Source organism: Myxocyprinus asiaticus, chromosome 17 (genome assembly GCF_019703515.2).
Source record: "Myxocyprinus asiaticus isolate MX2 ecotype Aquarium Trade chromosome 17, UBuf_Myxa_2, whole genome shotgun sequence".
Taxonomy (NCBI): domain Eukaryota; kingdom Metazoa; phylum Chordata; class Actinopteri; order Cypriniformes; family Catostomidae; genus Myxocyprinus; species Myxocyprinus asiaticus.
Window position 1 is genome coordinate 20,249,995 of NC_059360.1, and position 24,460 is coordinate 20,274,454.

Sequence of the window (24,460 nt, forward strand, 5' to 3'; positions counted from 1 at the left end):
TATGCATGTTAACATGATTTTAGTGTGATAAAATCACTTACCAGTACTAATCTTTTCTGTGTAAAGTTATATTAAATATTTCAACTTTCCGCAAAAACGCTGATTTAAACACTTTTACAGTACAAATAATACACAAGTTTCAACAAAATAATTAATGTAAGTGCCTTTAAAAATTATACATTTCACATTTTTGCCTTTAAACCCTCCAAACATTGGCCCCATTTACTTCCATTGTAAGTGCCTCACTGTAACCTTGATTTTTGCTTTTTTATTTAATTTATTAATATTTATTAAGAAAAGGAGAGATGAAATGAAATCATTTTTTGTGGTAAACAACATTATGCCACAAATGCTGTTGACTGAGCTTAACTTGTATTGAACCTGGAATAATCCTTTAATCACACATAAAAGAGAATCTCAAAGCCTGTCAAGAACATGATGTAATATTTCACCCAAAAAAATCAATTATATTATATTTAATTAATAATTATATTTTTGCATTAAGAAAATGAAAAAATAAATTCCATTGACATTATCTTCATAATAGTTAAGCACATACTCTCTCTCTCCATTCCATCACTGTAATATATATATTCTGGAGAGGATGATTTTCATTCTTGTATTACAGTTATAAAAATGTAATGAGAATCATCACAAAAAATTCAAGACAAAACCAGCTCAAAAGTGAAATATTAATCATACTGTATTTTATATACATACAGTATACACCAATCAGCCACAACGTTAAAACCATCTGCCTAATATTGAGTAGGTCCCCCTCGTGCTGCCAAAACTGCGCCAACCCTATTCTTCTCACCACAGTTGTACAGAGCGTTTATCTGAGTTACTGTAGACTTTGTCAGTTCGAACTAGTCTGGCCATCTGGCACCAACAAGCATGCCATGGTCCAAATCACTGAGATCAAATTTTTTCCCCATTCTGATGGTTGATGTGAACATTAACTGAAGCTCCTGACCTGTATATGCATGATTTTATGCACTGCACTGCTGCCACACGATTGTCTGATTAGATAATCGCATGGGTGATTGTTGGTGCCAGATGAGCTGGTTTGAGTATTTCTGTAACTGCTGATCTCCTGGGATTTTCACACACAACAGTCTCTAGAGTTTATTCAGAATGGTGCCAAAAACAAAAAACATCCAGTGAACATCAGTTCTGTGGATGGAAATGCCTTGTTGATAAGAGAGGTCAACAGAGAACGGCCAGACTAGTTCGAACTGACAAAGTCTACGGTAACTCAGATAACCGCTCTGTACAATTGTGGTAAGAAGAACAGCTAATGCTATTCTGAGATGCGGGTTGGCGCTGTTCTGGTGGCACGAGGGGGACCTACACAATATTAGGCAGGTGGTTTTAATGTTGTGGCTGATTGGTGTGTGTGTGTGTGTATATATATACAGTTGTGCTCAAAAGTTTGCATACCCTGGCAGAAATTGTGAAATTTTGGCACTAATTTTGAAAATATGTATAAACTTTTATATAAGGATAGTGATCATATGAAGCCATTTATTATCACATAGTTGTTTGACTTCTTTTTAAATCATAATGATTACAGAAATCACCCAAATGGCCCTGATCAAAAGTTTACATACCCTTGAATGTTTGGCCTTGTTACAGAGACACAAGGTGACACATACAGGTTTAAATGGCAATTAAAGGTTAATTTCCCACACCTGTGGCTTTTAAAATTGCAATTAGTGTCTGTGTATAGATAGTCAATGAGTTTGTTAGCTCTCACGTGGATGCACTGAGCAGGCTAGATACTGAGCCATGGGGAGCAGAAAAGAACTGTCAAAAGACCTGCGTAACAAGGTAATGGAACTTTATAAAAATGGAAAAGGATATAAAAAGATATCCAAAGCCTTGAAAATGCCAGTCAGTACTGTTCAATCACTTATTAAGAAGTGGAAAATTCGGGGATCTCTTGATACCAAGCCAAGGTCAGGTAGACCAAGAAAGATTTCAGCCACAACTGCCAGAAGAATTGTTCGGGATACAAAGAAAAACCCACAAGTAACCTCAGGAGAAATACAGGCTGCTCTGGAAAAAGATGGTGTGGTTGTTTCAAGGAGCACAATACTTGTTGACTCCTCTCCAAACATAGCGCTTATGGTTATGACGATAAAGCTCTATTTTGGTCTCGTCACTCCAAATTACAGTGTGCCAGAAGCTGTGAGGCGTGTCAAGGTGTTGTCGAGCATATTGTAACCGGGCTTTTTTGTGGCATTGACTTCTTTCTGGCAACTCGACCATGCAGCTCATTTTTGTTCAAGTATCGTCGTATTGTGCTCCTTCTCATAATCATTCTCATTCTCACATTAATGAGGAAAAACCATTGTTACAGACATGATGGTTGTTAAAGCGGCACTCCTATAAATGATTGGGTAAAACCATCCAAAACGCTTTGAAACCAGCAAACTTTGACTTCTTAGACATTGGTATGGTATCCATTAAGGCTACCCGATTGATTAAGATCGAAATCGCAATATGATTTTGCGTGATTATTGAAAGCATAAAAATAGACTTCATTCAGCGATTCAGTCAGCGCTTCAGTCAACATTGTGCAAGCAAGCCCCGCCCTCTAGCGGTGTGTATCACATTATCCATTATCCATTACACCACAACAGAACTTAAAAGTGTGTTTTGTTCCTTTGGTAACTTTTTAATTTTCCATGATGTGGTTGACATTTCTGTGGAATTGCCCAACATATGCATAATATGTATGAATTTGTGATGTTCTATTATATACAGTACAAACATGTAAAATGTAAATTCTGTTGTTCTGAACTGCAAAAACAGAAGTACAAAATAATATTTGTTTTCACATCAATCCTCATGGTTTGATATTTAGTTATTTTTCAATATATTTTTTTAAATCTTTTTTATTTTCCATTTCTCTGTCATTGTGGCTTATCTTAAACATTTTGGCCAGTCATGTGTTCAAAAGATCCAATACATGTTCAATGGAAATTATTTATTATTAGAACATTAAAAAGCTTTTGTACCTCTTTGTACATTTTTAAATCATAATTTCTTAGCAAAACAGTGATCTGAAGACAAAATAAGGTAAGTGGAAAAATATCATTTTTTGTTAAAATTAGTATCAGGAAATATGTCATATTGGTGCATCCATAGAAGCAACCACAGTGAAATGCTCCAAAAGCATCCATCTGAGTCATGTTTAGATAGACCAACAATTTATGAGTCCAGATGGAACGCAAGAACGTATCCTGTGATAACGTATATATAAATATGGCCCTTAACTGTGATTAATTAATCGGCATGTAATGTAATTAATTTGAAAACAAATCATTTTAAACGACTGAAAGCCCTAGCAAAAAATTTGGTTTTGGTGCCTACTGTTTGGAACAGACTTCACATCAATATCAGGCATACAATGCCTAAAAAAGTGCATTAAGTTGTGAAACAGTGCAATTAATTGGAAAGATTCTTTCAAACAATGGCATTTTCTACAGACACACGTGTGGCATGGTCTGTTGCTAATCAAACCTTTGCAGTTTTCCCTAAGCTTGACATCTCATGATTTGTACACTCTATTTTAACTACATAGCCACTGCTTGTCATTTAGCAGAAGCTTTCATTCAAGGTTTCAACGGGTCTTTCACTAAATTACCCTTTGCACACCAGTGAAGATGACAGCTATCCTCTAGTGACAGCAGCAGACATCTGTTACTGTGAAATGCTCAATGAGTGACACTTCATGCCAGCTCAAGGTTTCATGATTAGCAAAACCCTCAAGCTGGCCTTGGGCGAGAACCAAATAGAGGAAAAAGATGCTCCAGTTCTGTCAGCATTCTCTCCCTTCCTTCCATCCTCACTGTCTTCTCTCTGGGCAGCCTACAGCTCTCCGTTTCCTAGATACTGATGGCTATGCATAAATAATACTGCACTGTCAGACAGAAGTGCTTGTTTCATGGGTTGAAGTGAGAAAGCTCTGATGTGTCGGGAGTGAGAGTTGATCTCTTTGACCTTGCTGGAAGACGCTTTGGCCGCTTATATAGTAAAAGGCCGGGGCAAATGAGATGGTATGAAAAGAGACTGAAAAACAAGGCAAAAAAGTGTAAATACTGTGTGTTTAGGTTGATACAGAGATTCTAGAACTACACTGCATTTTAATGTACAACTGTGCTTATTTAGAAACACACCAAATGCAGCGAAATGTGTCTGTGAAGTAAAAAAATTACAAATAAAAAAAAATAAATTAACACATGTTATCTGACAAACTCTTGCAAAGGTGTCTCCTTCAACTATATTACAGCGTTTTAGTGCCATGTAAAAAAAAAAAAAAAAAGTCATTATGTGAAATTCTGAATATTTTGAGAACAATCTCAAAATAGGCCTTCTCCTACAATAATGTCATAAAGTTTAGAGAATAAAGTATTAACATTATGAGATTATTGTATTTTGAGAATATACCGAAAATTCAGAGCCCAGAAACAAAGACTACAAGAGTGCAAATTGAATAAAATCCCAGATGCAGTTTATTGTGCTGCTCCAATCCCAATCAATTATAACCAGAAAAAAAATAAATAAATAAAATAAATTTATTTATTTATTAAATAAATAAATAAATAAATAATGTTTTGGTACATAACACGGGACTTGTAATTATAAACAAGCCCGAAATACACATGGGAGTACTATTTTGAAATGTCTGCGTTCCCAGTTGTGAACTCACTGACGGCTGATTCGCTGAAAAAGTGACTCGAATTCAAATTGCTATCATCAACTGAAAGGGTGAAAAATGGCGTGAGACACACTGGCGCTCTAAAGATGTATTCAATAACTCACAAGATGATATCTGATAAAACTGCATATGAAAGCACACAACCCAACTCTCGCCAATGGCGACTGCATTTTAAATTACTGTCGCAATCATTTATTTTTGGTCACATTTGCGACCATTTGTGTCACAGTTTGGAGCCCTGAAAGCAAGCACTTCCGACTTCTCGTGTGAACGACCCATCACGCTTACATCACGTGACAGCTCTGTGATGCATCGACTGCTAGCAGGATTTTTTTTATTTATTTTTTTTATTAATAAATTAAAGTTAATTTAATTATCGATTTATTATTTACACAAACTTATCGATTTGCTTTAGTAGACATTAATTGATCGACTGGAGTCATGTGGATTACTTTTATGCTGCCTTAATATGACCTATGGACCGTCAAACAGCCAGCTGCCTGATGGCACCCATACACTTGCACTGTATGGACATACAGAGCTGAAATGTGCTTATAAAAATCTTAATTTCGGTTCTGCTGAAGAAGCAAAGACATACACATCTGGGATGCTTTAAAGGTGAGTTAATCATGAGAGAATTTAAATTTTTGGGTGAACTATTCTTTTAATATATGGCATTGTTACCAAGCCCTTACAATACCATATCAATTTGGTGACAGTGCCACCTATTGGTCAAAAGTTATAAGCATTTGTATAACATTATAAATAATAAAACGGTAACATTTTACAATAAGGTTTCATTTGTTAGCATAAGTTAACAACATTAGTTAACATGAACTAACAATGAACAATACTTATTAAGCATTTATAAATCTTAGTTAATGTTAATTTCAACATATACTAATACATTTTTAAAATCAAAAGTTGTATTAGTTAACATTAGTTAATGCACTATGAACTAACATGAACTAACAATGAACAGTTGTATTTTTATTAACTAACATTAACAAAGATTAATAAATGCTGTTACAAATATATTTTTAATTGTTTATTCATGATAATTAATGCATTAACTAATGTTAGCAAATGGAACCTTACTGTAAAGTGTTACCAATAAAACAAATGTCTTTTTTCACCACTCTGCTTAAAATCATCACCAGAATTCTATATTCAACCTAAATGATTGGTGTGCTTGGCCCCGTAATTACTGCTTGCAGCTGGTATTTTACAACTTTATTCTTGTAACATTACGACTTTATTCTCAAAACATTACGACTTAATTCTTGACTATTTTTGGAATCTTTTTTTATTTTATTTTAACATAAAACTAAAATAATGTTGTATAAACCTGTGCTTCATTTAAGTAAAAAACAAGCACAATAACACACAAAAGTCTAAACGATTAAGGGAGGATATTTCATATCTCAGCAACCAAATCTCCCCTCATGTATATGCCACAGCTTGACCTCAGAGAGAAATAACAAACATACAGAGGTTTAACTAACCATTATCTTTTTGGAACCCTAATATAAACCCTGTTCCCTGTTGAGAACCCAACAACACTCCCAATGCTGCTGTACTGTTACTTTTCAATAAGCAGATCAGTGCTGTTGTCAAGGATAGCTTTTTCCACCTGAGATTTACCACTAAAGTAAAACATTTTCCCATAAAGACTTGGAAATTGTGATCCACTCACTTATTACATCAAGGTTAGACTATTGTAACTCATTGTACATTGGTCTGCCCCAAACTGCATTATCCTGCCTACAGCTGGTTCAAAACGCGGCAGCTAGGCTTTTAACAGGGTCAAGAAATAGTGATCACATTTCCCCTGTTTTAGTGTCTCTACACTGGCTTCCTGTGAAATTCAGGGTCGATTTTAAAATTCTGCTTTATGTCTACAAGGCACTATGTGTTCTTCTGATCAACTTCTATTGAAGGTTCCCCATTGCCGCTATAGATCTAAGGGTGACCCTGCCTTTTCTGTGGTAGGTCCTAATCTATGGAACAGTCTCCCTTTCCATGAGAGGTCAGCTTCATCATTAGCCATTTTTAAATCTTCTTTAAAATCATATTTTTATTCTGTAGCTTTTGAATAGATCATTGAATAGTTTGAAATGGATAAATACATGATGTTGTATTTTAAATGTTTTTATTTATTTTATTATGTTTTATATTTAACTTTAAATCAGTCTGTTTTTATATCACTCTGTAATTTTGTTTGTTCGATCTGTAAAGCACTTTGGGTCAACTTCTGTTGTTTTTAAATGTGCACTATAAATAAAGGTTGACTTGACTTGTCTTGTTATTCTTTGTGAGATGGTATTTTTTGTGTGTATTTTAGTCTATACTATATTATGTATTAAAAAATAAATAAATAAATAAATAAAAAGATTATAAAAAAAAATCTCAATCAGCTTTAAAACATGTCTAAACAGAAGTATTAAGACGAATCATAAAATGGTCATACTTACTAACAAAAAAAGTACCAAAAAGTACAATGTTATCACTTTTTTTAAAATTCTTTGAAGTACCTTGGAGTACCATGTAAATAAGAACCCCACCTGACCCCAAACGAACATCCCAGTGGTCTTACATAAGTACACACATATACAGAGAATAAAATAATAAAAAATAAATAAATATAAATATATATATATATATATATATATATATATATATATATATATATATATATATATATACACACACACACACACACATATATATATATATACACACACACACACACACATATATATATATATATATATATATATATACACACACACACACACACACACACACACATATATATATTTATACACACATACATACATATACACAAATAATAAACATACAACTCTAAACTATACCTCTCTCTCCACAGACCCACTCCGAGAGCCCCCAAAAAACATCAAATATCTACCCCATTTCCCAATAAAAGAATCCCATATCCCCAGCCTTCTACATGTTACCTCTTCGAAGGCTGCCACCCTTCCAATCTCCTTGCACCACTCCCGAATTGAGGGTGCTCCCACCGACTTCCAACCCCTTAAAACAATCTGCCTGCCTATCATCGCACTGGTGAGGACCCAATTTTTTATGTATTTGTCACCTACGTCGATGACCGCCCCATCACCCAAAACGAAATCCGAATGCCCAACACGTCACACACAACACTCTGTACCTTCAACCAAAATTCCTGAATCTCAGCGCACCAGCAAAAAACATGGGCCATGTCTCCATCCTCTGATTGTCATCGCCAGCAGGTGGGTGTGTCTTTAAGACCAAGCCTATACAATTTAGAGGGGGTCCAATAGAACCGATGTAAAATCTTGAATTGTATACGGCGCACCCTTGCATCTCTTGATGCAGTTTTTATGTTTTTTAAAATCCTAGCCCATTCTCCCTCCTCCAATTCCAGGTTTAAGTCTTTCTCCCATAATCTCTTGAGAGTGGTTGAGACTCCGTACCCCAGACTCTGAATTAATAAGGAGTAATACACTGATGCCTCATCGCCCTTTCCAAAAGCAGAAATCACCTCTACTAGAGTATCGTTTCTCCATAAACTTAAATGAAACATAAAATATGAAAGGTCAAAGGTGAGTTTTACCCAGTAACTTTTCTGGTAAATGGTGCTCTTTTAAAGCTCATTGTCCATTTCTGCATCTTACACTGTAACACTATTCACAAAGTTTGGAGAATATTGTTATAGTGTTATGTAAAAGTTTTATTAAAAGCCCCCTGGTAGTAGGTATCTAATGTTGATGCCACTTGATTTCAATAACATCAAACAACTTCATGAAAAATTTAGCGCTTAAGATCCATTTCATTCTTACAAATACACAACATGATAGCGGTGTTCACTGCAGCTTCCACTAAAGTAATGAAAACAGATAGACATTAATGTTAAGATGAAGGTTAGAACTCAGTGTTAAATTCAACACTCCAGCAGTGATTTTAACACACTGTCAATATTCGCTGCAGGCGTGAAGTAGGTTTATTTCTACAGTTCTATTCATGACTCAGCAGTGTTGTTGAAGACTGCAAATTCACTGCAGTTCAGGCTGATCTGATGAGGAGAATCGTCTCTCACCGTGAGAGATTTACATTCCCGGCTGTCTGGCCTTTCTAAAACCAGCTAAGAGCAGATGTTCTATTGCTCACTTATAACAGAAGCTGTTAATAACAGAGAAATTAATCAAACTTTCACCCACGATCACCAGGCCTGTAAGAAGAGATTCTCAGTTTTCTTAAAGCGCAAGAACGTGTTTAAATGAAGGCTTACGCAATAATGCCTTTCTAATGACTAATACAAACTACTTAAAAAGAGCACATTTGGCTGATTTAGAAGTCTTGTTCAGCATCCTTTAAATAAACAGCCTTGATTTTCTTCTATGATGTCAATCTGGGTCGGTTCATTATTAGTCATTCTAGGGCAACAGTTGTTGTAGAGCGAGTTGACATTTTCTGAAGTAATGCTTGCCTGTGCAAAACCTGCCACCATGATGCTATGCTATGAGAACTGGGGTGTAAAAAGTGCGGTTGCCCATTTGTATGTCCACCCATTGTTGCACATCTTTCCTCAACAAGCTGAATGATTTGAGGTCATTTATGTCTGTAGCACAAACGGTTCAAGACGAGTTATGCACCAAATTTTAATAGTTAGGGTAAGGGGTTTGTTGAAAAGAAGCTGACATGTCAAACTTACCGGGGGATTCTCAAGAAACCTGTCAAGAAAATGTCCTTCTCTTATTTTATTCCAAAATGAAAAGAAACAATTAAGAAATTATATTTTGCATACAGAAAAGGAAGCCTATTGTTTTAGGGCCATTAAGATATTTTTCATGGTGACATTATTTTCAAGACATTTTTCATGTGAGAAAAAAAAAAAAAAAGAGATATTTTTTAAATGGTTAAAGCTGAAGTATGTCATTTCTGCACCACTAGCACCACCAAACGTAATTGCAAAAATAAACTGAATTTTCAAAAAAGTTTTCTGAATACACCCCTTATCTGCCGTTGGTCAAACAAAGAGATAGTCCCACCCCAACACACGGCATTGGCTGAGTAACATTGTTGAGGAAGATCTAAGCGGGTCACTCAAAACAAACAAAGCAATTTTCATAGCTCCACATGAACAATGTTTACAGTTTTTGTGAAAATTAACCTATGAATGGCTTACTAATAGTTGTCTCTGCATATTAAGCTGGGACAGCAGAAAGTATTTTAACACAGAAAAAGTTACATACTTCAGCATTAAGCATTTATACATCATAGTAGGACTAACATGGTACTGCCTTTCAATTCTGATAAAAAGAAATGTACGTGTACATTATATATATATATATATATATATATATATATATATATATATATATATATATATATATATATATATATATATATAAATTAAAAAGTCATTTTGAACTACTTGCGATAATGAGAACCATTACTGAAAACAATGGGAATAGTGAGAATGTGCTTTAGTGTCTTGAAAATAATGTCACAATGAAAAAAAAATTTGATGGTCGGCATAATGTAAAATAAAATTATATATTATTTTGAATTGATCTGGAGTTAAATATGACCAGAACATTTTCTTGACAGGTTTCGTGAGAATATTCTGAAAATACCGCAGAGCTACAGTGTTTACACTTTTTGGGAAAAAAAATACTAATAGTATAAAATACTATACTTTCACGTTATGTTTAAATATTTTGTCAGCAATGATTTAGCCTAAAAGGTGCTGTAAGCGTTTTTTTTTTTTTTTTCATGTAAAGGTATGCAAACAATTTTACTACCTGAAAGATATTGATGAAATAAGTGTCCTGAGATATCTCACCAGTCTCTGTGACAGATCTAGACTCTGTAAACAGCAAAAAAAAAATAAATAAATAAATAAAAAAAAAAGTGTGTCCATGGCTTTCTGCCTGTCAATCATTTTGCATGTTCTCATAGTATTGTAGTTGCAGTAAATGATTGAGACTTAATGGCATTTTTATGCCATGTTGCTCATAACAGTTGTCAGTTGAGGGCGCTATTTTGCTGCTGTTGTTACTGACAACCGTTTCTGCTCATGACGGTCTCAATAAAGCTAATTTGGTATCTTTGGAGTGCTGGGTTTTGAAAAAAGGGGGTTATCCAACGGCTCAGTTTGTGGAAATTCTAGAATGGATAAAATCGCTTACAGCACCTTTAACATTAATATTGACAGTTATGCAAATATGGTAGGGAACAGACATTGATACAACAATAGTAAAGTCAGGGGTGTCTGGACCAGTAAAATGCAAATAAGGGACAAGGAGCAGGTCTGCAAACTATTTGACAAAGCTTCATGGATTGTAAATTTGCCTAATCAAAATGAGTGTACCCAAGACTACTAGAGCAAAACGACACCAAAGCACTAATTCCCGCGAACAGGAAACAATAACAGAGCCACAGCTCTGGAAACTCCATCAGCATGTAAGGGGTGACATACACACACACACACACACACACACACACACATAGACACAAAGGGTGTGTCCTGGCACAGCTGTTCCCTGGTGTGTGGGAGACAGCTGTCCTGCCTGAACAGAGCCAGCAGTGTTCCTGGAAAAGACCAGATCAGAAGAGTTTGCCTCTGTGTTCTCGGCTGGGCCTCCACATGCAGTTGAAACAAATTCAGCCTGTGAATGAGCAGCGTTGTCATAGACAGAGACAGGCAGCACAATGGAGAGCTGCACAACCTTGGTACTAGCAGCCAGAACAAAGAACAGTCCACCAGTGGAAGCTGATAACTGGAGCCATTCAATCTAGAATCAAACGGAAACACTCCAAACACTCATTATATTCAAGGCAGAATGTAACTCATGGAACATTGTCTACTCCAGTAACACAACTTAAAGATAACAGCCTGTCAGCAAAATGAAGTTAATACCGTGTCCTAAACAGACACAACATGATAAAACAAAACATCCTATCCATGTTATGTTTTCATAACAGGATTTTTAGTCTTTTATTTAAAGGACAGTGCTAAGTGACAGGAAAGTTAAGAGAGAGAGTGCAAGAACAGGACTGGACCAAATTCGAACCTACATCCCTGAGCGTTACCCACTGCACCACAGTTCTGACTATCTGTTCCATGTAAATAAGAGGCTTAGCCAACCTGGTCTCATAGAATCTATGCGGCTCATTGTACGTACTGCGGTGTTTTCCTGATGAAATGAACTGTAGAGATGCTACAACAACGACTTTTATTCATTTTCACACAAATTACAAGTAAAATGGCAGATTTTCCGCTTATAAAAACGTTTTGCCCTGTTTCACACACAATACTGTCTTATGACATCAAAAGACTTTTACTAGTGTATGACTTGCATAACATAACCAACTACATTTACAAGCTTGTTCATGTGCGATCAAATTCACGTGCGAATAAAGGTCCGGGGTATGAGTCCGGAAGAGCATACGAGTCAAAACATGAGCTGAAAGTGTCAGAGGCAACATAAAATGTTGTGTTTGCTTCAGCAATTGCATTTTTATCTCACGTTTGCTTTTATGACATTATCGGTTAAAGGTTTAGAGTAGGGAGGTTGTTTTGTTGATTTAAAACGCGATAGAGCATTAATCGTATTGTGTGGCTTTTAGTGCCACACAGTGGGCATTTCACCTCGGAAATGCTGCGATACGTGTAATAAACCACATAATATCATTACAAGGCTGGTGTGGTGGTGGCGTAGTGGACTAAAGCACTGAACTGATAAGCAAAAGGTTGTTGGTTCAATCCCCACAACTACCACCATTGTGTCCTTGAGCAAGGCACTTAACTCCAGGTTGCTCCAGGGGGATTGTCCCTGTAATAAGGGCACTGTAAGTCGCTTTGGATAAAAGCATCTGCCAAATGCATAAATGTAAACAAGGCTGGGTTTAGCCAAAGTTTTTTTAGCAAGTCAGTCCACTCGGTGGCCATCTCTGGAACGCTCTCGAGCAGGCTGGACAGCTATTTTTCTATGTAAACAAGCGGCATACAAGTTCTGCTCCTATCTGCTTGAATGGGGAAAGACCAAAATCTCCAAAACGGTTGGTCAGGATTACGATCACAGAACATATTTCAAATCGGCAGTAAAATCAGACAACACTCGTATCATAAATTTTGCTTCTTTACCTCAGATTACGCTAAAAAACAAATTTTTCAAAAATATAATTGTGCCACCATAATAATTTATTTCATTATAAAACTAAAATTTAAAAAAAAAAAAAAAAAAAATATATGTTTTTGAAATTGATGACTTGGACCAAATAATAAAGAAAAACTGCCAATAAGTGCCCAACATAGATGGGAACTCCTTCAATACTGTTTAAAAAGCATCCCAGGGTGATACCTCAAGAAGCTGGTTGAGAAAATGTCAAGAGTACATGTCTGCAAATTCTAGGCAAAGGGTGACTACTTTGAAGATGCTAAAATATAACACAGTTTTGATTTATTTTGGATTTTGTTTAGTCACAACATAATTCCCATAGTTCCATTTATGTTATTCCATAGTTTTGATGACTTTGCTATTATTCTAAAATGTGGAAAAAATAAATAATTATAATAAAAAATGAGTAAGTGTTTCAAAACTTTTAACCGGTAGTGTATATACACACTGCCTGGCCCAAAAAAAAAGTTGCATACACTAATATTTCATTGGACCGCCTTTAGCTTTGATTACGGCATGCATTTTTTCATGGCATTGTTTCGACAACCTTGTGCAACATCACAACATTTATTTCTGTCCAGAGTTGCATTAATTTTTGACTGAGATCTTGTTTTGATAGGGAGAGTCGAACCACTCCGTAAAGTTTGCATCACCCAACTTCTACTGAGCTTCAACTGGCACACAGCCAACCTGACATCCTCCTGTAGGATATCTTGATAAACTTCTGAATTCATTTTTCCCTCGATTATGGCAAGTGGTCCACGGCCCGTAGCAGCAAAGGAGCTCCAAATCATGGTGCTCCCTCCACCGTACTTCACCGTTGGGATGATGTATTCATGTTGGTATGTGGTGTCCTTTTTATGCCATACGCAGTGCTGCGTGTTCTTTCTAAACAATTCAACCTTAGGTTCATCAGTCCACAAAACATTTTCCCAGTAGCATCGTGGAGTGTCGAGGTGGTCTTTGGCAAATTTCAGGTGTGCAGCCAAGTTTCTGTTAGAAAGCAGCTGCTTTCTTCATGGTGTCCTGCCATGGACACCATGCCTGTTTAATGTTTTCCATATAGTAGACTCATGATCAGAGATGTTAACCAATTCCAATGATTCCTTCAATGATTTTTTTAGCTGTCACTCTAGGGTTCTTTTTTACCTCATTGAGCATTCTACAGTGTGTCCTTTGAGTCATCTTGGCTGGACTTACACTTCTAGGGAGAGCAGCCACAGTACTAAATCGTCTTCATTTATAGACAATTTGTTTAACTGTGGACAGATGAATATCTAAGCTCTTAGAGATAACTTTGTAACCCTTTCCAGATTTATTCAAAGCATGGTTCATGTCAGCAGATGCTTCTTGTGAATAGAAAGCTCAAAATGTTTGAGTGCTTTTTATAAGTCAAAGTAGCTCCAAACCAAACCTCCAATCTCGTTTCATTAATTGGATGCCATGTTTACTAATTAGCTTTTGTTGAGGTCACTAGCCTAGGGGATCACTTACTTTTTCCACAAGTGTGAATGTTTAAGGGGATATGTTCAATAAAGACATGAAATGTTATAATTGCTTGTGTGTTGTTAGCTTAAGCACACTGCTGTTTGTCTATATTTGTGACTGATGGAGATATCACATTTTATAACCAATTAATGCACAAAACCAGTTAATTCAAAAGGGTTCACATACTTATATATATATATATATATATATATATATGTACACACACACACACACACACACACACCCTGGTGGCCATATGTTTTTTTTTTTTTTTAAGATTGTTTTAAGATTTTGCTGTTTTGCCAGGAAATTGGTACTTTAATTCACCAAAGTGGCATTCAGCTGATCACAAAGTATAGTCAGGACATTACTGATGTAAAAAACAGCACCATCACTATTTGAAAAAGTCATTTTTGATCAAATTTAGACAGGCCCCATTTCCAGCAGCCATCACTCCAACACCTTATCCTTGAGTAATCATGCTAAATTGCTAATTTGGTCCTAGAAAATCACTTGCCATTATATCAAACACAGTTGAAAGCTATTTGGTTCGTTAAATGAAGCTTAACATTGTCTTTGTGTTTGTTTTTGAGTTGCCACAGTATGCAATAAACTGGCATGTCTTAAAGTCAATATTAGGTCAAAAATGGCAAAAAATTAAACAGCTTTCTCTAGAAACTCGTCAGTCAATCATTGTTTTGAGGAATGAAGGCTTTACAATGCTTGAACTTGTTTTATATATATATATATATATATATATATATATATATATATATATATATATATATATATATATATCACACACACACACACACACACACACACACACACACACAACAGTTAGTTCCGGTCCTTGAATCTGATTGGACGAGAGACGTTCCATGAGTACTGATGGTCTCACACCATCATCACTTGGACGCTTCACTGTGTGTATCACTCCGCTTGTGTTCGTGCCATTCTAAACTAAAGTGTAAGAGCAGTGCAGATGTGTTAAGAGCTACTGTATATGTGTCTCTTTACATGTAATTTTTTGATGTTAGTCAGCAGGTGGTGGCAAAAGATCATTTTTGTGTGTAATATGAGCCAGTTAGGTGACGTGATATAAGTCAGCGTCAGTTATTGTTTACATACAACAGCACTACATGATCACTTGTATTATTATTACACTACTAAAGCTAGAAAATAGCTTTAAACCGCTTTAAATGAACAACTTCAGCATTACGGCTCATCACAGCTGAGAGACACAACAGACTGATTAATTACACAACTCAAGGCGCTTACCTCTAACCGGACTTTCCACATTGGAGAGGACATACTGTTTAAAATGGCGGAGAAGATTTCCGTTTCTATAGTGAATGACTCTTGCGCACGGCTACTGCGAAATAGGGAGAAATACCCCCGCTTGTGCGGCTATTTTTCCACTGAGAAAGCTGATCTTCAGAAAGCTGACAGCATCTCAGCTTGGGAGTGGCAACAGGTGATGGCACACACTCCATCTCTCTCTCTCTCTCTCTCTCTCACACACACACACACACACACACACACACACACATCCAACCTTGTTAATCCAATAACTTGGTAGAAACAGCACAAGCCCTGATACTATTTCTGAAGTGACATTTTTGAATTACTAATGAAGGCTTGGAAACATTTGGTTTGAACCAGCAATGGCAGATTCTGATCCGTCACGTAAGAAAGCAGTTCCATGCACAAATGCATTTTTATGACTGTACTCAGTTTTTCCTTTTTTTTAAATTTTTTATTTACTTGTTCATTGAACAGTTGTATATAAGCAATATCACACTCGCAATCATGCTATATGGCCCTAAATCAGTACAGTGCTGATGTAGGGCCATATCGCACTCTTGCTCGTGTGATATTGCTTAAATATATATATATATATATATACAGCATATACAGTATTACTTAATATTAAAATATCAATCTGCTACTGAACCATTTGAAGCCTCTGACATCACTACAAGATGATAAAAACATTAGGGGTGTTACTAAAAATATTTGGGGCTTAAGCCCCGGTAGCCCACCCCAAGCCCCGTCAATGAGTTATCCCGACTGCGATTACGGAAAGCAATGCAACATCAAGGCATTTTACCCATCGATTGTTGCCATTTTTACTGGGTAGCACGCCTACAGTGAAATCTCATTGGTCCAAAATTCCACTCCACACTGCTATATAGTAAAATTAAATATGTTCTGCTTCACTGTTGCTTGGCACAGCCTTTTCAAGAACACATTCTTGCGCTAAAAAAAACTAGATGCAGAGCAACGCATATAACAGAATGCAAGTGTCTCATGCACACTTTTAAAAGTTGACGTTCATTTCTTTTACCTGATATGGCGTCTAAAAAATGCAGCGCTCCTGCACGACACCCCGTCTAGTGCATTTTTACATAGAAAAACTATCTAAAAAGAGCACAGATGGACACAATTTTCTTTTTTTTAGTATGAATGGCCCCTTAAGAGCTTACATTTTTATTTGACCCAATGAACTGTGTAACTGAAAAAAAGAGTGATTCACCTCTTCAAATTGCAACCTTTACCAGTTAAGACACAGACTGTATAAGAAAATCATACACGAAATTCACTCACTTCCAATCTTCAGTCAAACTTACTTTTCCAGTAGGCTATATGAGTTATCAACATATCATGCAGAGTCAGAAATTAACTTTTTTATTCAAAGGAAATATTTGCCCCCTGGAATTGATTTGAATTGAATTGATGAGAGCAATTTTTTTTCTAACCATATAAAAACACACTGTATGTCCTCCTTTTATGTAAAATCATTTTAATAAATTCATGAAAATACATTTTCAATCTAAGTAATAAGGCTGTTACCTGTAAAATTAAATCAGCTAATAATTTGTATGATATTATATCTAACTAGGAATTTATTACCGGGGAATTTTTTGCTCCCATATTTTGATGGCATTTTTGCTCTGAGCCCATGTTAATTGACCCTGACCCTGATATCATATGTCATAAAGTGATACCTATAGATAAGGTTGAGCACAGTAATCAGATGGATGCACAGATATGTTCTACATATATCTTTACTGTAACCTAATAATACTGCTGCCACATCAGTCGACACATTTAAAAGATGAATGACAGAGAAGAAGCTGAGATCACTTACCAAGACCAGAGGTGTAAATGGCCTTAACTGACTTCTTCATCTTGTAAAGGACACTGCGGTCCACATCCAGGGCCTAATCACACACAGAGAAAAAGAGAGATATAATACATCATAAACCCTTTAGGGCAGTAATATAGATGTACATGATTATCAGTGCTTCTGTACTACACACAATTATCAAAGACTCTTAATTAGCTTTAGCTCATGCTCTGATATAAATCACACTATAGAGCAGTCAGTACATTATATGGGGGCGGGGGGTATTGCGTAGAGGTCTGCAACCCGACCCGGGCCTGACCAATCTGCAATTTCATTTTAAGGCCTGTGCAGACCTCTAGGGTCTTCAGTTTGCTGTTGATTCATTATTCAAAAGGTGCACTCCAATAGCAAGCAATATGAATTGTATTAAGCGTACAATATGAAGTGTATTAAGCAAATACATGCGAATAGTCACCCTGAAAGCATAAAGTTTATTGTACACAGCTACATGATTTGTTGAAGACAATTAAAATAAAAGCTTTGTGGCTTTTAAATCTTGACCGATAGCTTTGAAGCTGTCTATATAATAGCGTACTTTTAAATGTTGACAAAATTCACTTTTAGCAGATATGTAATATTTCTCCTCCAGGAACACGGACAGAAAATATTGATGACTTATCTTGCTCTACACAGACTCTTGTCCAATCAAATGCTCCCTAGAATGAGAATGTCTCTCTAAACTAATACCACCTCTGACTAGCAACAAGAAGTAGCAGATATTGTTCATGGCTGTTACGTAAGACTAAAGGCTACTGGCTATTTAAAGGTGCACTCAATATTTTTCTCCTCGTTAAAATGTTTTACTCCTAAATAAATTAATAGCCATTTTTAGGGTTCGAAATTAGACTCATACGGGAACATTTCTGCTACAAATTTCATTTTGCTTACATATGAAAGACATTCTCTCTCAGCTAATGCTCATATTTATAAAGGAACCTTCTAGGCAACCCATATAGGTACAATTACAAAAATATATTAATTTTACCAATTATATTTTATCACTGGTTTTTCATCAAATTGGTAAAATTTTAGCTTTTGAAATTTTTTCAAAATTCAGTCTATTCCATCAGTTAATATCTTGTAATTGAATATGCTATGTTGCATAAATATTTTTGTTACATTTTTATTGTATACTTGCATAATTTGTACTTTTTACAAGTATTTACATTGATATGTAGAACACATGCTAAATCGGTACTGTCTCTTTAAGACTACTGGCATCAGCTAGTGAGCGCATATAACTAGAGAAGACATGCGTGGTTTCTTTAGCGCATCCATGTGTGATGTTTCTTTTTTGTTGTTTTTAATCAACAACAGTGTAAAAAACAGAAAGGGTATTGAAGGAGACATTTTTCAATTACATATGGATCCGTGGATCTCATCTTTGGTCACAGACTTTGTTAAACCAAACTTTTACTCTCAACACACAGTGAAAGGACCTCTGTGCTAATAACTTCTTCTCCACTATACTTCTCAGTCACTAGTGAGTGAAATCTGAACATTTACCAGCCATAAACATGTTTAGTTGCATAGAGGGATATTTGTCTGCACGTGTGAGTGATTTACTTTCATTATGGAGGGTTACCACATAAAGTCAATATCGATATCGAGATCGTTGAAACGAAGAACGCAATGGTATGTATAAATATGTATAAAATCATGACTACTCACATGACACAAGATTGAAATTAGGCTTCAGTCATGCCACGCAACTCACCAAACATTTTTTGTACTCCGTAATGGTGATAAAGAATAAATGTAGCATAAACTCGTAAAAGTTAAAATACTACGATTAATTTCTACTCAAAAAAGTAGTAGCACTGTAGCAAGAGTAGTTGTAATTCATTACTTTCCACCTCTGGTTATTGGACACATTCACTCATAAGCCCTATTCGGATGGTATTAGTTTTCGTAAAGTCCGTAAAGTAAATATTACTGCAGACATCTGTAATGTTTACAGTTGAGTCACACGGGATAGGCGATGTCTGTAAAAACTGCAGATATGGGTGTGTCTCCAGCATTTATACACTGCTGTCACGCGTAACTGACCTATTAGAAAATGCATACTGTGTTGATTAATTATGCATGAAATATTAAACATGGGCGTATACTGTATCTGTGATTATTAAAAGAAAATGATTGGAATATTTGGCTTTACAACAGAACTGGTGACATTAACAAGCCTGTAATCTTGTATTACACTCTTAAATTAAAAACATGGACAATCCCTTCACATTATGTAATTTCATGTTCCGAAACACGGGGCTCAATACAATTTCCCGCACTCAATCTGCTCAAATCATAATCAAAAGCTGCTCGTTTCTTATTTACATGGGTAAATAAAGACTCAACAGCATAAAAAGCTTGAGAAAAACATGCATCAGTCCAAACGCAACAGCCAGCATTATTTGAAATTGTGAAGCACATCTTACATTTCCTGGCGTCTTCTCTTGACCAACATCCAGTTCAGACACTCAGAGAAACTTAAGAAAATGCAATATTTAAAGGGCTCAAGTGCTGGAAAGTGCAGATTTACGGGCTTTTTATTAACATATTAATTCGCTCTGGATTAATATTACCAAGGGTTATTTTACAGGCAGTTTTATAGTAGGTAAACGCTGGAACGCGCAGTCCGTAAAAAAAACAATCGGCATTACCGATTTGCACAGGATTAAATGACTGAGAAGCTTTGGTAATTATTACATTACCCCACATCCCCATATAAAACGAATCCCACCTGAATAGGGCTATAGATTATATCAATTGTGCCCAACTGTGATAAGTGAATTTATACAGTGGCATCGGTAACCGAAAACTATTGCGTTTGAATGATACTGAATCTACGCCCCTAAGTCTCAGTGTCCAAGAAGATTGGCACAACAACAACAAAAACTACTGAGTGCACCTTTAAAAAAAGAAGTCCCTCAATAACTTCCTGTATGAATAGGAAAACCTCAACAGAGGAAAGAAACTGCACGCATCTATCATGATTTTTTGGATACCATGGTACAGTAATACTATTGTTTTTTATTTTTTGGGCATATACTATGGTAATAATACCATGGTATTCTTTCAAGTACCTTGGTGTACCATGTAAAATATCATGGTACTTAAATATGGTAATCAACCAGTCATGGAATATATCCAATTACCATGGTGTTACTATGTGATACCACTACAGTACCTTTTTGTAAAAGTAAAATGTCAGATTGGTATATTACCATCACCTGGTAGCATATTTTGCAACAAACTACTAGGAAATTTGAAAGATAATCTGATTGAAATAAAAAAATCTGCAGTACTGGGAAGTAACATGGTAGTTACTCTGCTGAAAGACACTCCGCTACTGCACCAGTTCATGGCAGATCAACAGATACTGGATCAGACCCTCAAACCTCCATCTTCCACCCAGCTCTAAATGAAACACTGACCCCCAACACTCCAAAAGTCTCCACTGGTACCGAAATGGAAGAATCGAAATCCTGCTTTTATTAAAAGGGCTTTGTACTACTTCCATTCCAAACATGTCTTGGGGAAGCTTTCTAGGAGCTCGTCTTCGTTTTAATGTGCTAAATGTTCAGTTTTAGAGCGGTAGGTAGAACTGACAATGCTTTTACTTATGTTGGGGAGTGAGTCAGACCATGAAAGACCCAAACCAAAACGACTGACAAAGCAAAAAGAGAGTTTGCTGAGAAAACAGTTATTAATACACCTAATGATTAAATAAAAATGGAAAGGAATTCATGCATAAATACCACATAATTTGGTGAAACTATTAACCACTTTAGTGGCTACTGTAAATCACTGCAAAAGATGCAGTATGTAAAATAAAATGTAGCCTTTTCAGTCATTTTTTCCCCCCAGCAAATTCACATATTTTTGTTATCTTACATTTCAACCCACAGAAACAATGGTATTTTTAATTAATAAATGCTGCTAATGCAATGATAATAAAAATAAATAAATACATTTAAAAAACAAAACAAACAAAAAAGCAGGTGACCTGAGCTTGACCCCTAGTCAAACAGGGAAGTATTTTCACTCCAGGCTCCAGACCTCAGTGTCCTATTGAGTACGAAGTCTTTAAATGCATAAAGCTACGTGCCCTTATTCACTGGTATGAATACAAACTCTGTTACTGCCTTCATAAAATCTTACTATTATTACTATTATGCATCAAAGTACCATATTCCTGTAGCCTATTTACAATTAAGTCTCCATTTTAATGATACAGTAAAACGAGAAATACTAGGCCATTTCCTCTCCCAATAAGTCTAGACCCCTAGAAATTCTCTTTTCTTTAATGTTTCTCATTTATGAACAGATAGAAGTGCATTAGAGTGATGGCCAGTAAACTGTGACAGACTGATTGTGTAGCTCTTTGTAATCTGAAGCCGCAATCGGCTTTTCCATCTTCATTTCTACATGCTCAGTGCTCTCTCACTTAATCTCATTTTACTGGCCTCATCTGTAAGTGTGTCCTGGACAAAAAGAGACCTTTTTAATAAAGACATCTCTGAAAGAGTTCTCACACTTCATTTGCTCCACTACACTTTCCTGTTGTGAATCTAGACCAGAGATTTGTCCCAGCCTCAGACAGCCCCAAAGTCTGCTGGGAAACAAAGTTTTGTTTACATTACCAGACTACTATAACAAGTGTTTCAGAGGAAGACAAGTTGTTGGATTTAAGTTTGTCAGGTTAATAAATGGCATGAAGTAATTCACCATTTTCCTGAATGTGGAAGTGTTTCCATGATTCGTCTGTTTTCAATTTCTGGTCTCCAGTGTTTTCACCCACATCTGCATGTGTTCTCTGCAGGTTGAGTATTGCATGTGTAGAAATTGTAAAAAAAAAAAAAAAAAACATACACAACAACTGCACAAATTGAGCGTGAAATGAACTTTTACTCTAAATAACACTTAAATGGTTGTTGTTCTCCATCTGGATCGCTTTTTTCGGTTGCGTCTCTAGACCAGAAACAAAAAACAGGCAATTCGAATCATTATGGTGCCGCCATGGTTGCTCAGGAAAACTGTGAATAAGTGAACAATATCCTTGGATGTTGGGCATTATACAACAGTTAGTTTCAGTCCTCAAATTTGATTGGCCAAACGCCATTTTAAGAGAGCTGATATTCAGGACAACAGCACTGGGATGCTTTACTTTTTGTATCACTCTGGTTGTTTGTGTTTGTGCCTTTCCAAATATTGGTGGAGATTTTGATTAATCCCAGAGCCTTTTGAATCTATTCACCATAGAGGTTCGTTCACTGATATATGCAACGTGAAATCTACCCGTGTTTAGGCATGTGCGAGTGAACTTGCGGTTATTACATTTGTAGTTAGCACCTAGCTTAGCAACTGGCTTGCTATCCAGAAAAAAAAAAGCACGCATACTATTGTTGCAGCCTAATAGCTTGCCCAATAAAATCAGTCTAGCCTTACATTAACACTAGCACCAACGAGATATGTTGCAGGTCTGTACTGCTCTGTAAAGATCAGTGGCCCCGTGGCATAGTGAACATTTAAATATAAAGACATTCAAGTTATATTTGGCTATCTATGGTGTTGAAGGTAGTTTTTTTTTTTTAATGTTATGGGTTGCCTACCCGTGTTGGTTGGTTTATTCTTAAGCAGTTTGTGACCTTACACTAGAGGTCTGCAACCTGACCCGGGCCAGACGGGACCTGAGAACCCCACAGGTTTCAGGCTGGGTTTGGGTCAGTTTTTCAAATAAGATTTCAGGTTCAGGTTTGTAATGAATGAAAAAATAAACAGGCCTACCAAACTTGTTTCGCACACGTGCTCTCACATACACGCATAAACGGACGAGATAGGGGCCGTTCACACCAAATGTGTTTTTGTGCACATCTGTTATTTTTCCCTATTACCAAACCGTGGGTGGTAATTTGAACGGAGTTTGAACTGACCAATCAAAACTTGGTCGACCAAGACTCTTCTCATCGACTAATGTTTGGTCAACTATTAGGGGGCAGCCCTAGCACGAAGCAAAGTTTCAGCGTAAAAACGGTAAGGCAATGTTTTTTTTCCCTTCTGCTCTAGTGTACTGAGGGGCTGCCATGTCTTGTTAAAACTGTATGTGTTTACTGTTTCAATATTGTTACAAATGTTGCATTACGCTTACATAAAATATTGCAACAGTACTTGCTAGGAGAAGAAATTATAAAGACAATGAGCGATTTCGGTTTCGGGTCGGGCTTAAAATCTTCCGGTTTCATTTTAAGGCCTGTGCAGACCTCTACCGTACACCAATAAAGGAAGCTGTTTAACCCTTAAACGCATACCTTGGGACTTTACAGGGACTTCATCCCACCCCCTGTACTTCATCTATTTTTTGGAGTTGTGCCCACACTTCATTAGTATACCTCAATCTCTATCCATTTCTGATGGATATACACTACCGGTCAAAAGTTTTGAAATACTTGACTGAAATGTTTCTCATAATCTTAAAAATCTATTGCTCTGAAGGCTTATGCTTAAATATTTGAAATTAGTTTTGTAGACAAAAATATAATTGTGGCAACATATTAATTTATTTCATTATAAAACTAAAATGTAATTAAAAAAAGCAGTTTTTGAAATTGATGACTTGGACCAAATAATAAAGAAAAGCAGCCAATAAGTGCCCAACATACACTATATTGCCAAAAGTATTCGCTCACCCATCCAAATAATTGAATTCAGGTGTTCCAATCACTTCCATGGCCACAGGTGTATAAAACGAAGCACCTAGGCATGCAGACTGCTTCTACAAACATTTGTGAAAGAATGGGCCGCTCTCAGGAGCTCAGTGAATTCCAGTGTGGTACTGTGATAGGATGCCACCTGTGCAACAAGTCCAGT

At 36.2% G+C, this 24,460-nt stretch overlaps 1 protein-coding gene across 6 annotated transcripts in view; it reads right to left on the reverse strand.

Annotated features, from left to right (window-relative positions):
• Positions 1-24,460, reverse strand: part of asap2a (ArfGAP with SH3 domain, ankyrin repeat and PH domain 2a) — a 141,728-nt gene that overhangs the window by 79,170 nt on the left and 38,098 nt on the right. For all 6 annotated transcript variants that reach the window (XR_007899682.1, XM_051723475.1, XM_051723474.1 and 3 more), the window contains exon 2: positions 17,558-17,630. Coding sequence is in view for 5 of the 6 variants with exons in the window: in XM_051723475.1 (XP_051579435.1) it covers positions 17,558-17,630 (73 nt within the window). In the remaining variant the exon portion in view is untranslated. The remainder of the gene's footprint in view (positions 1-17,557; positions 17,631-24,460) is intronic.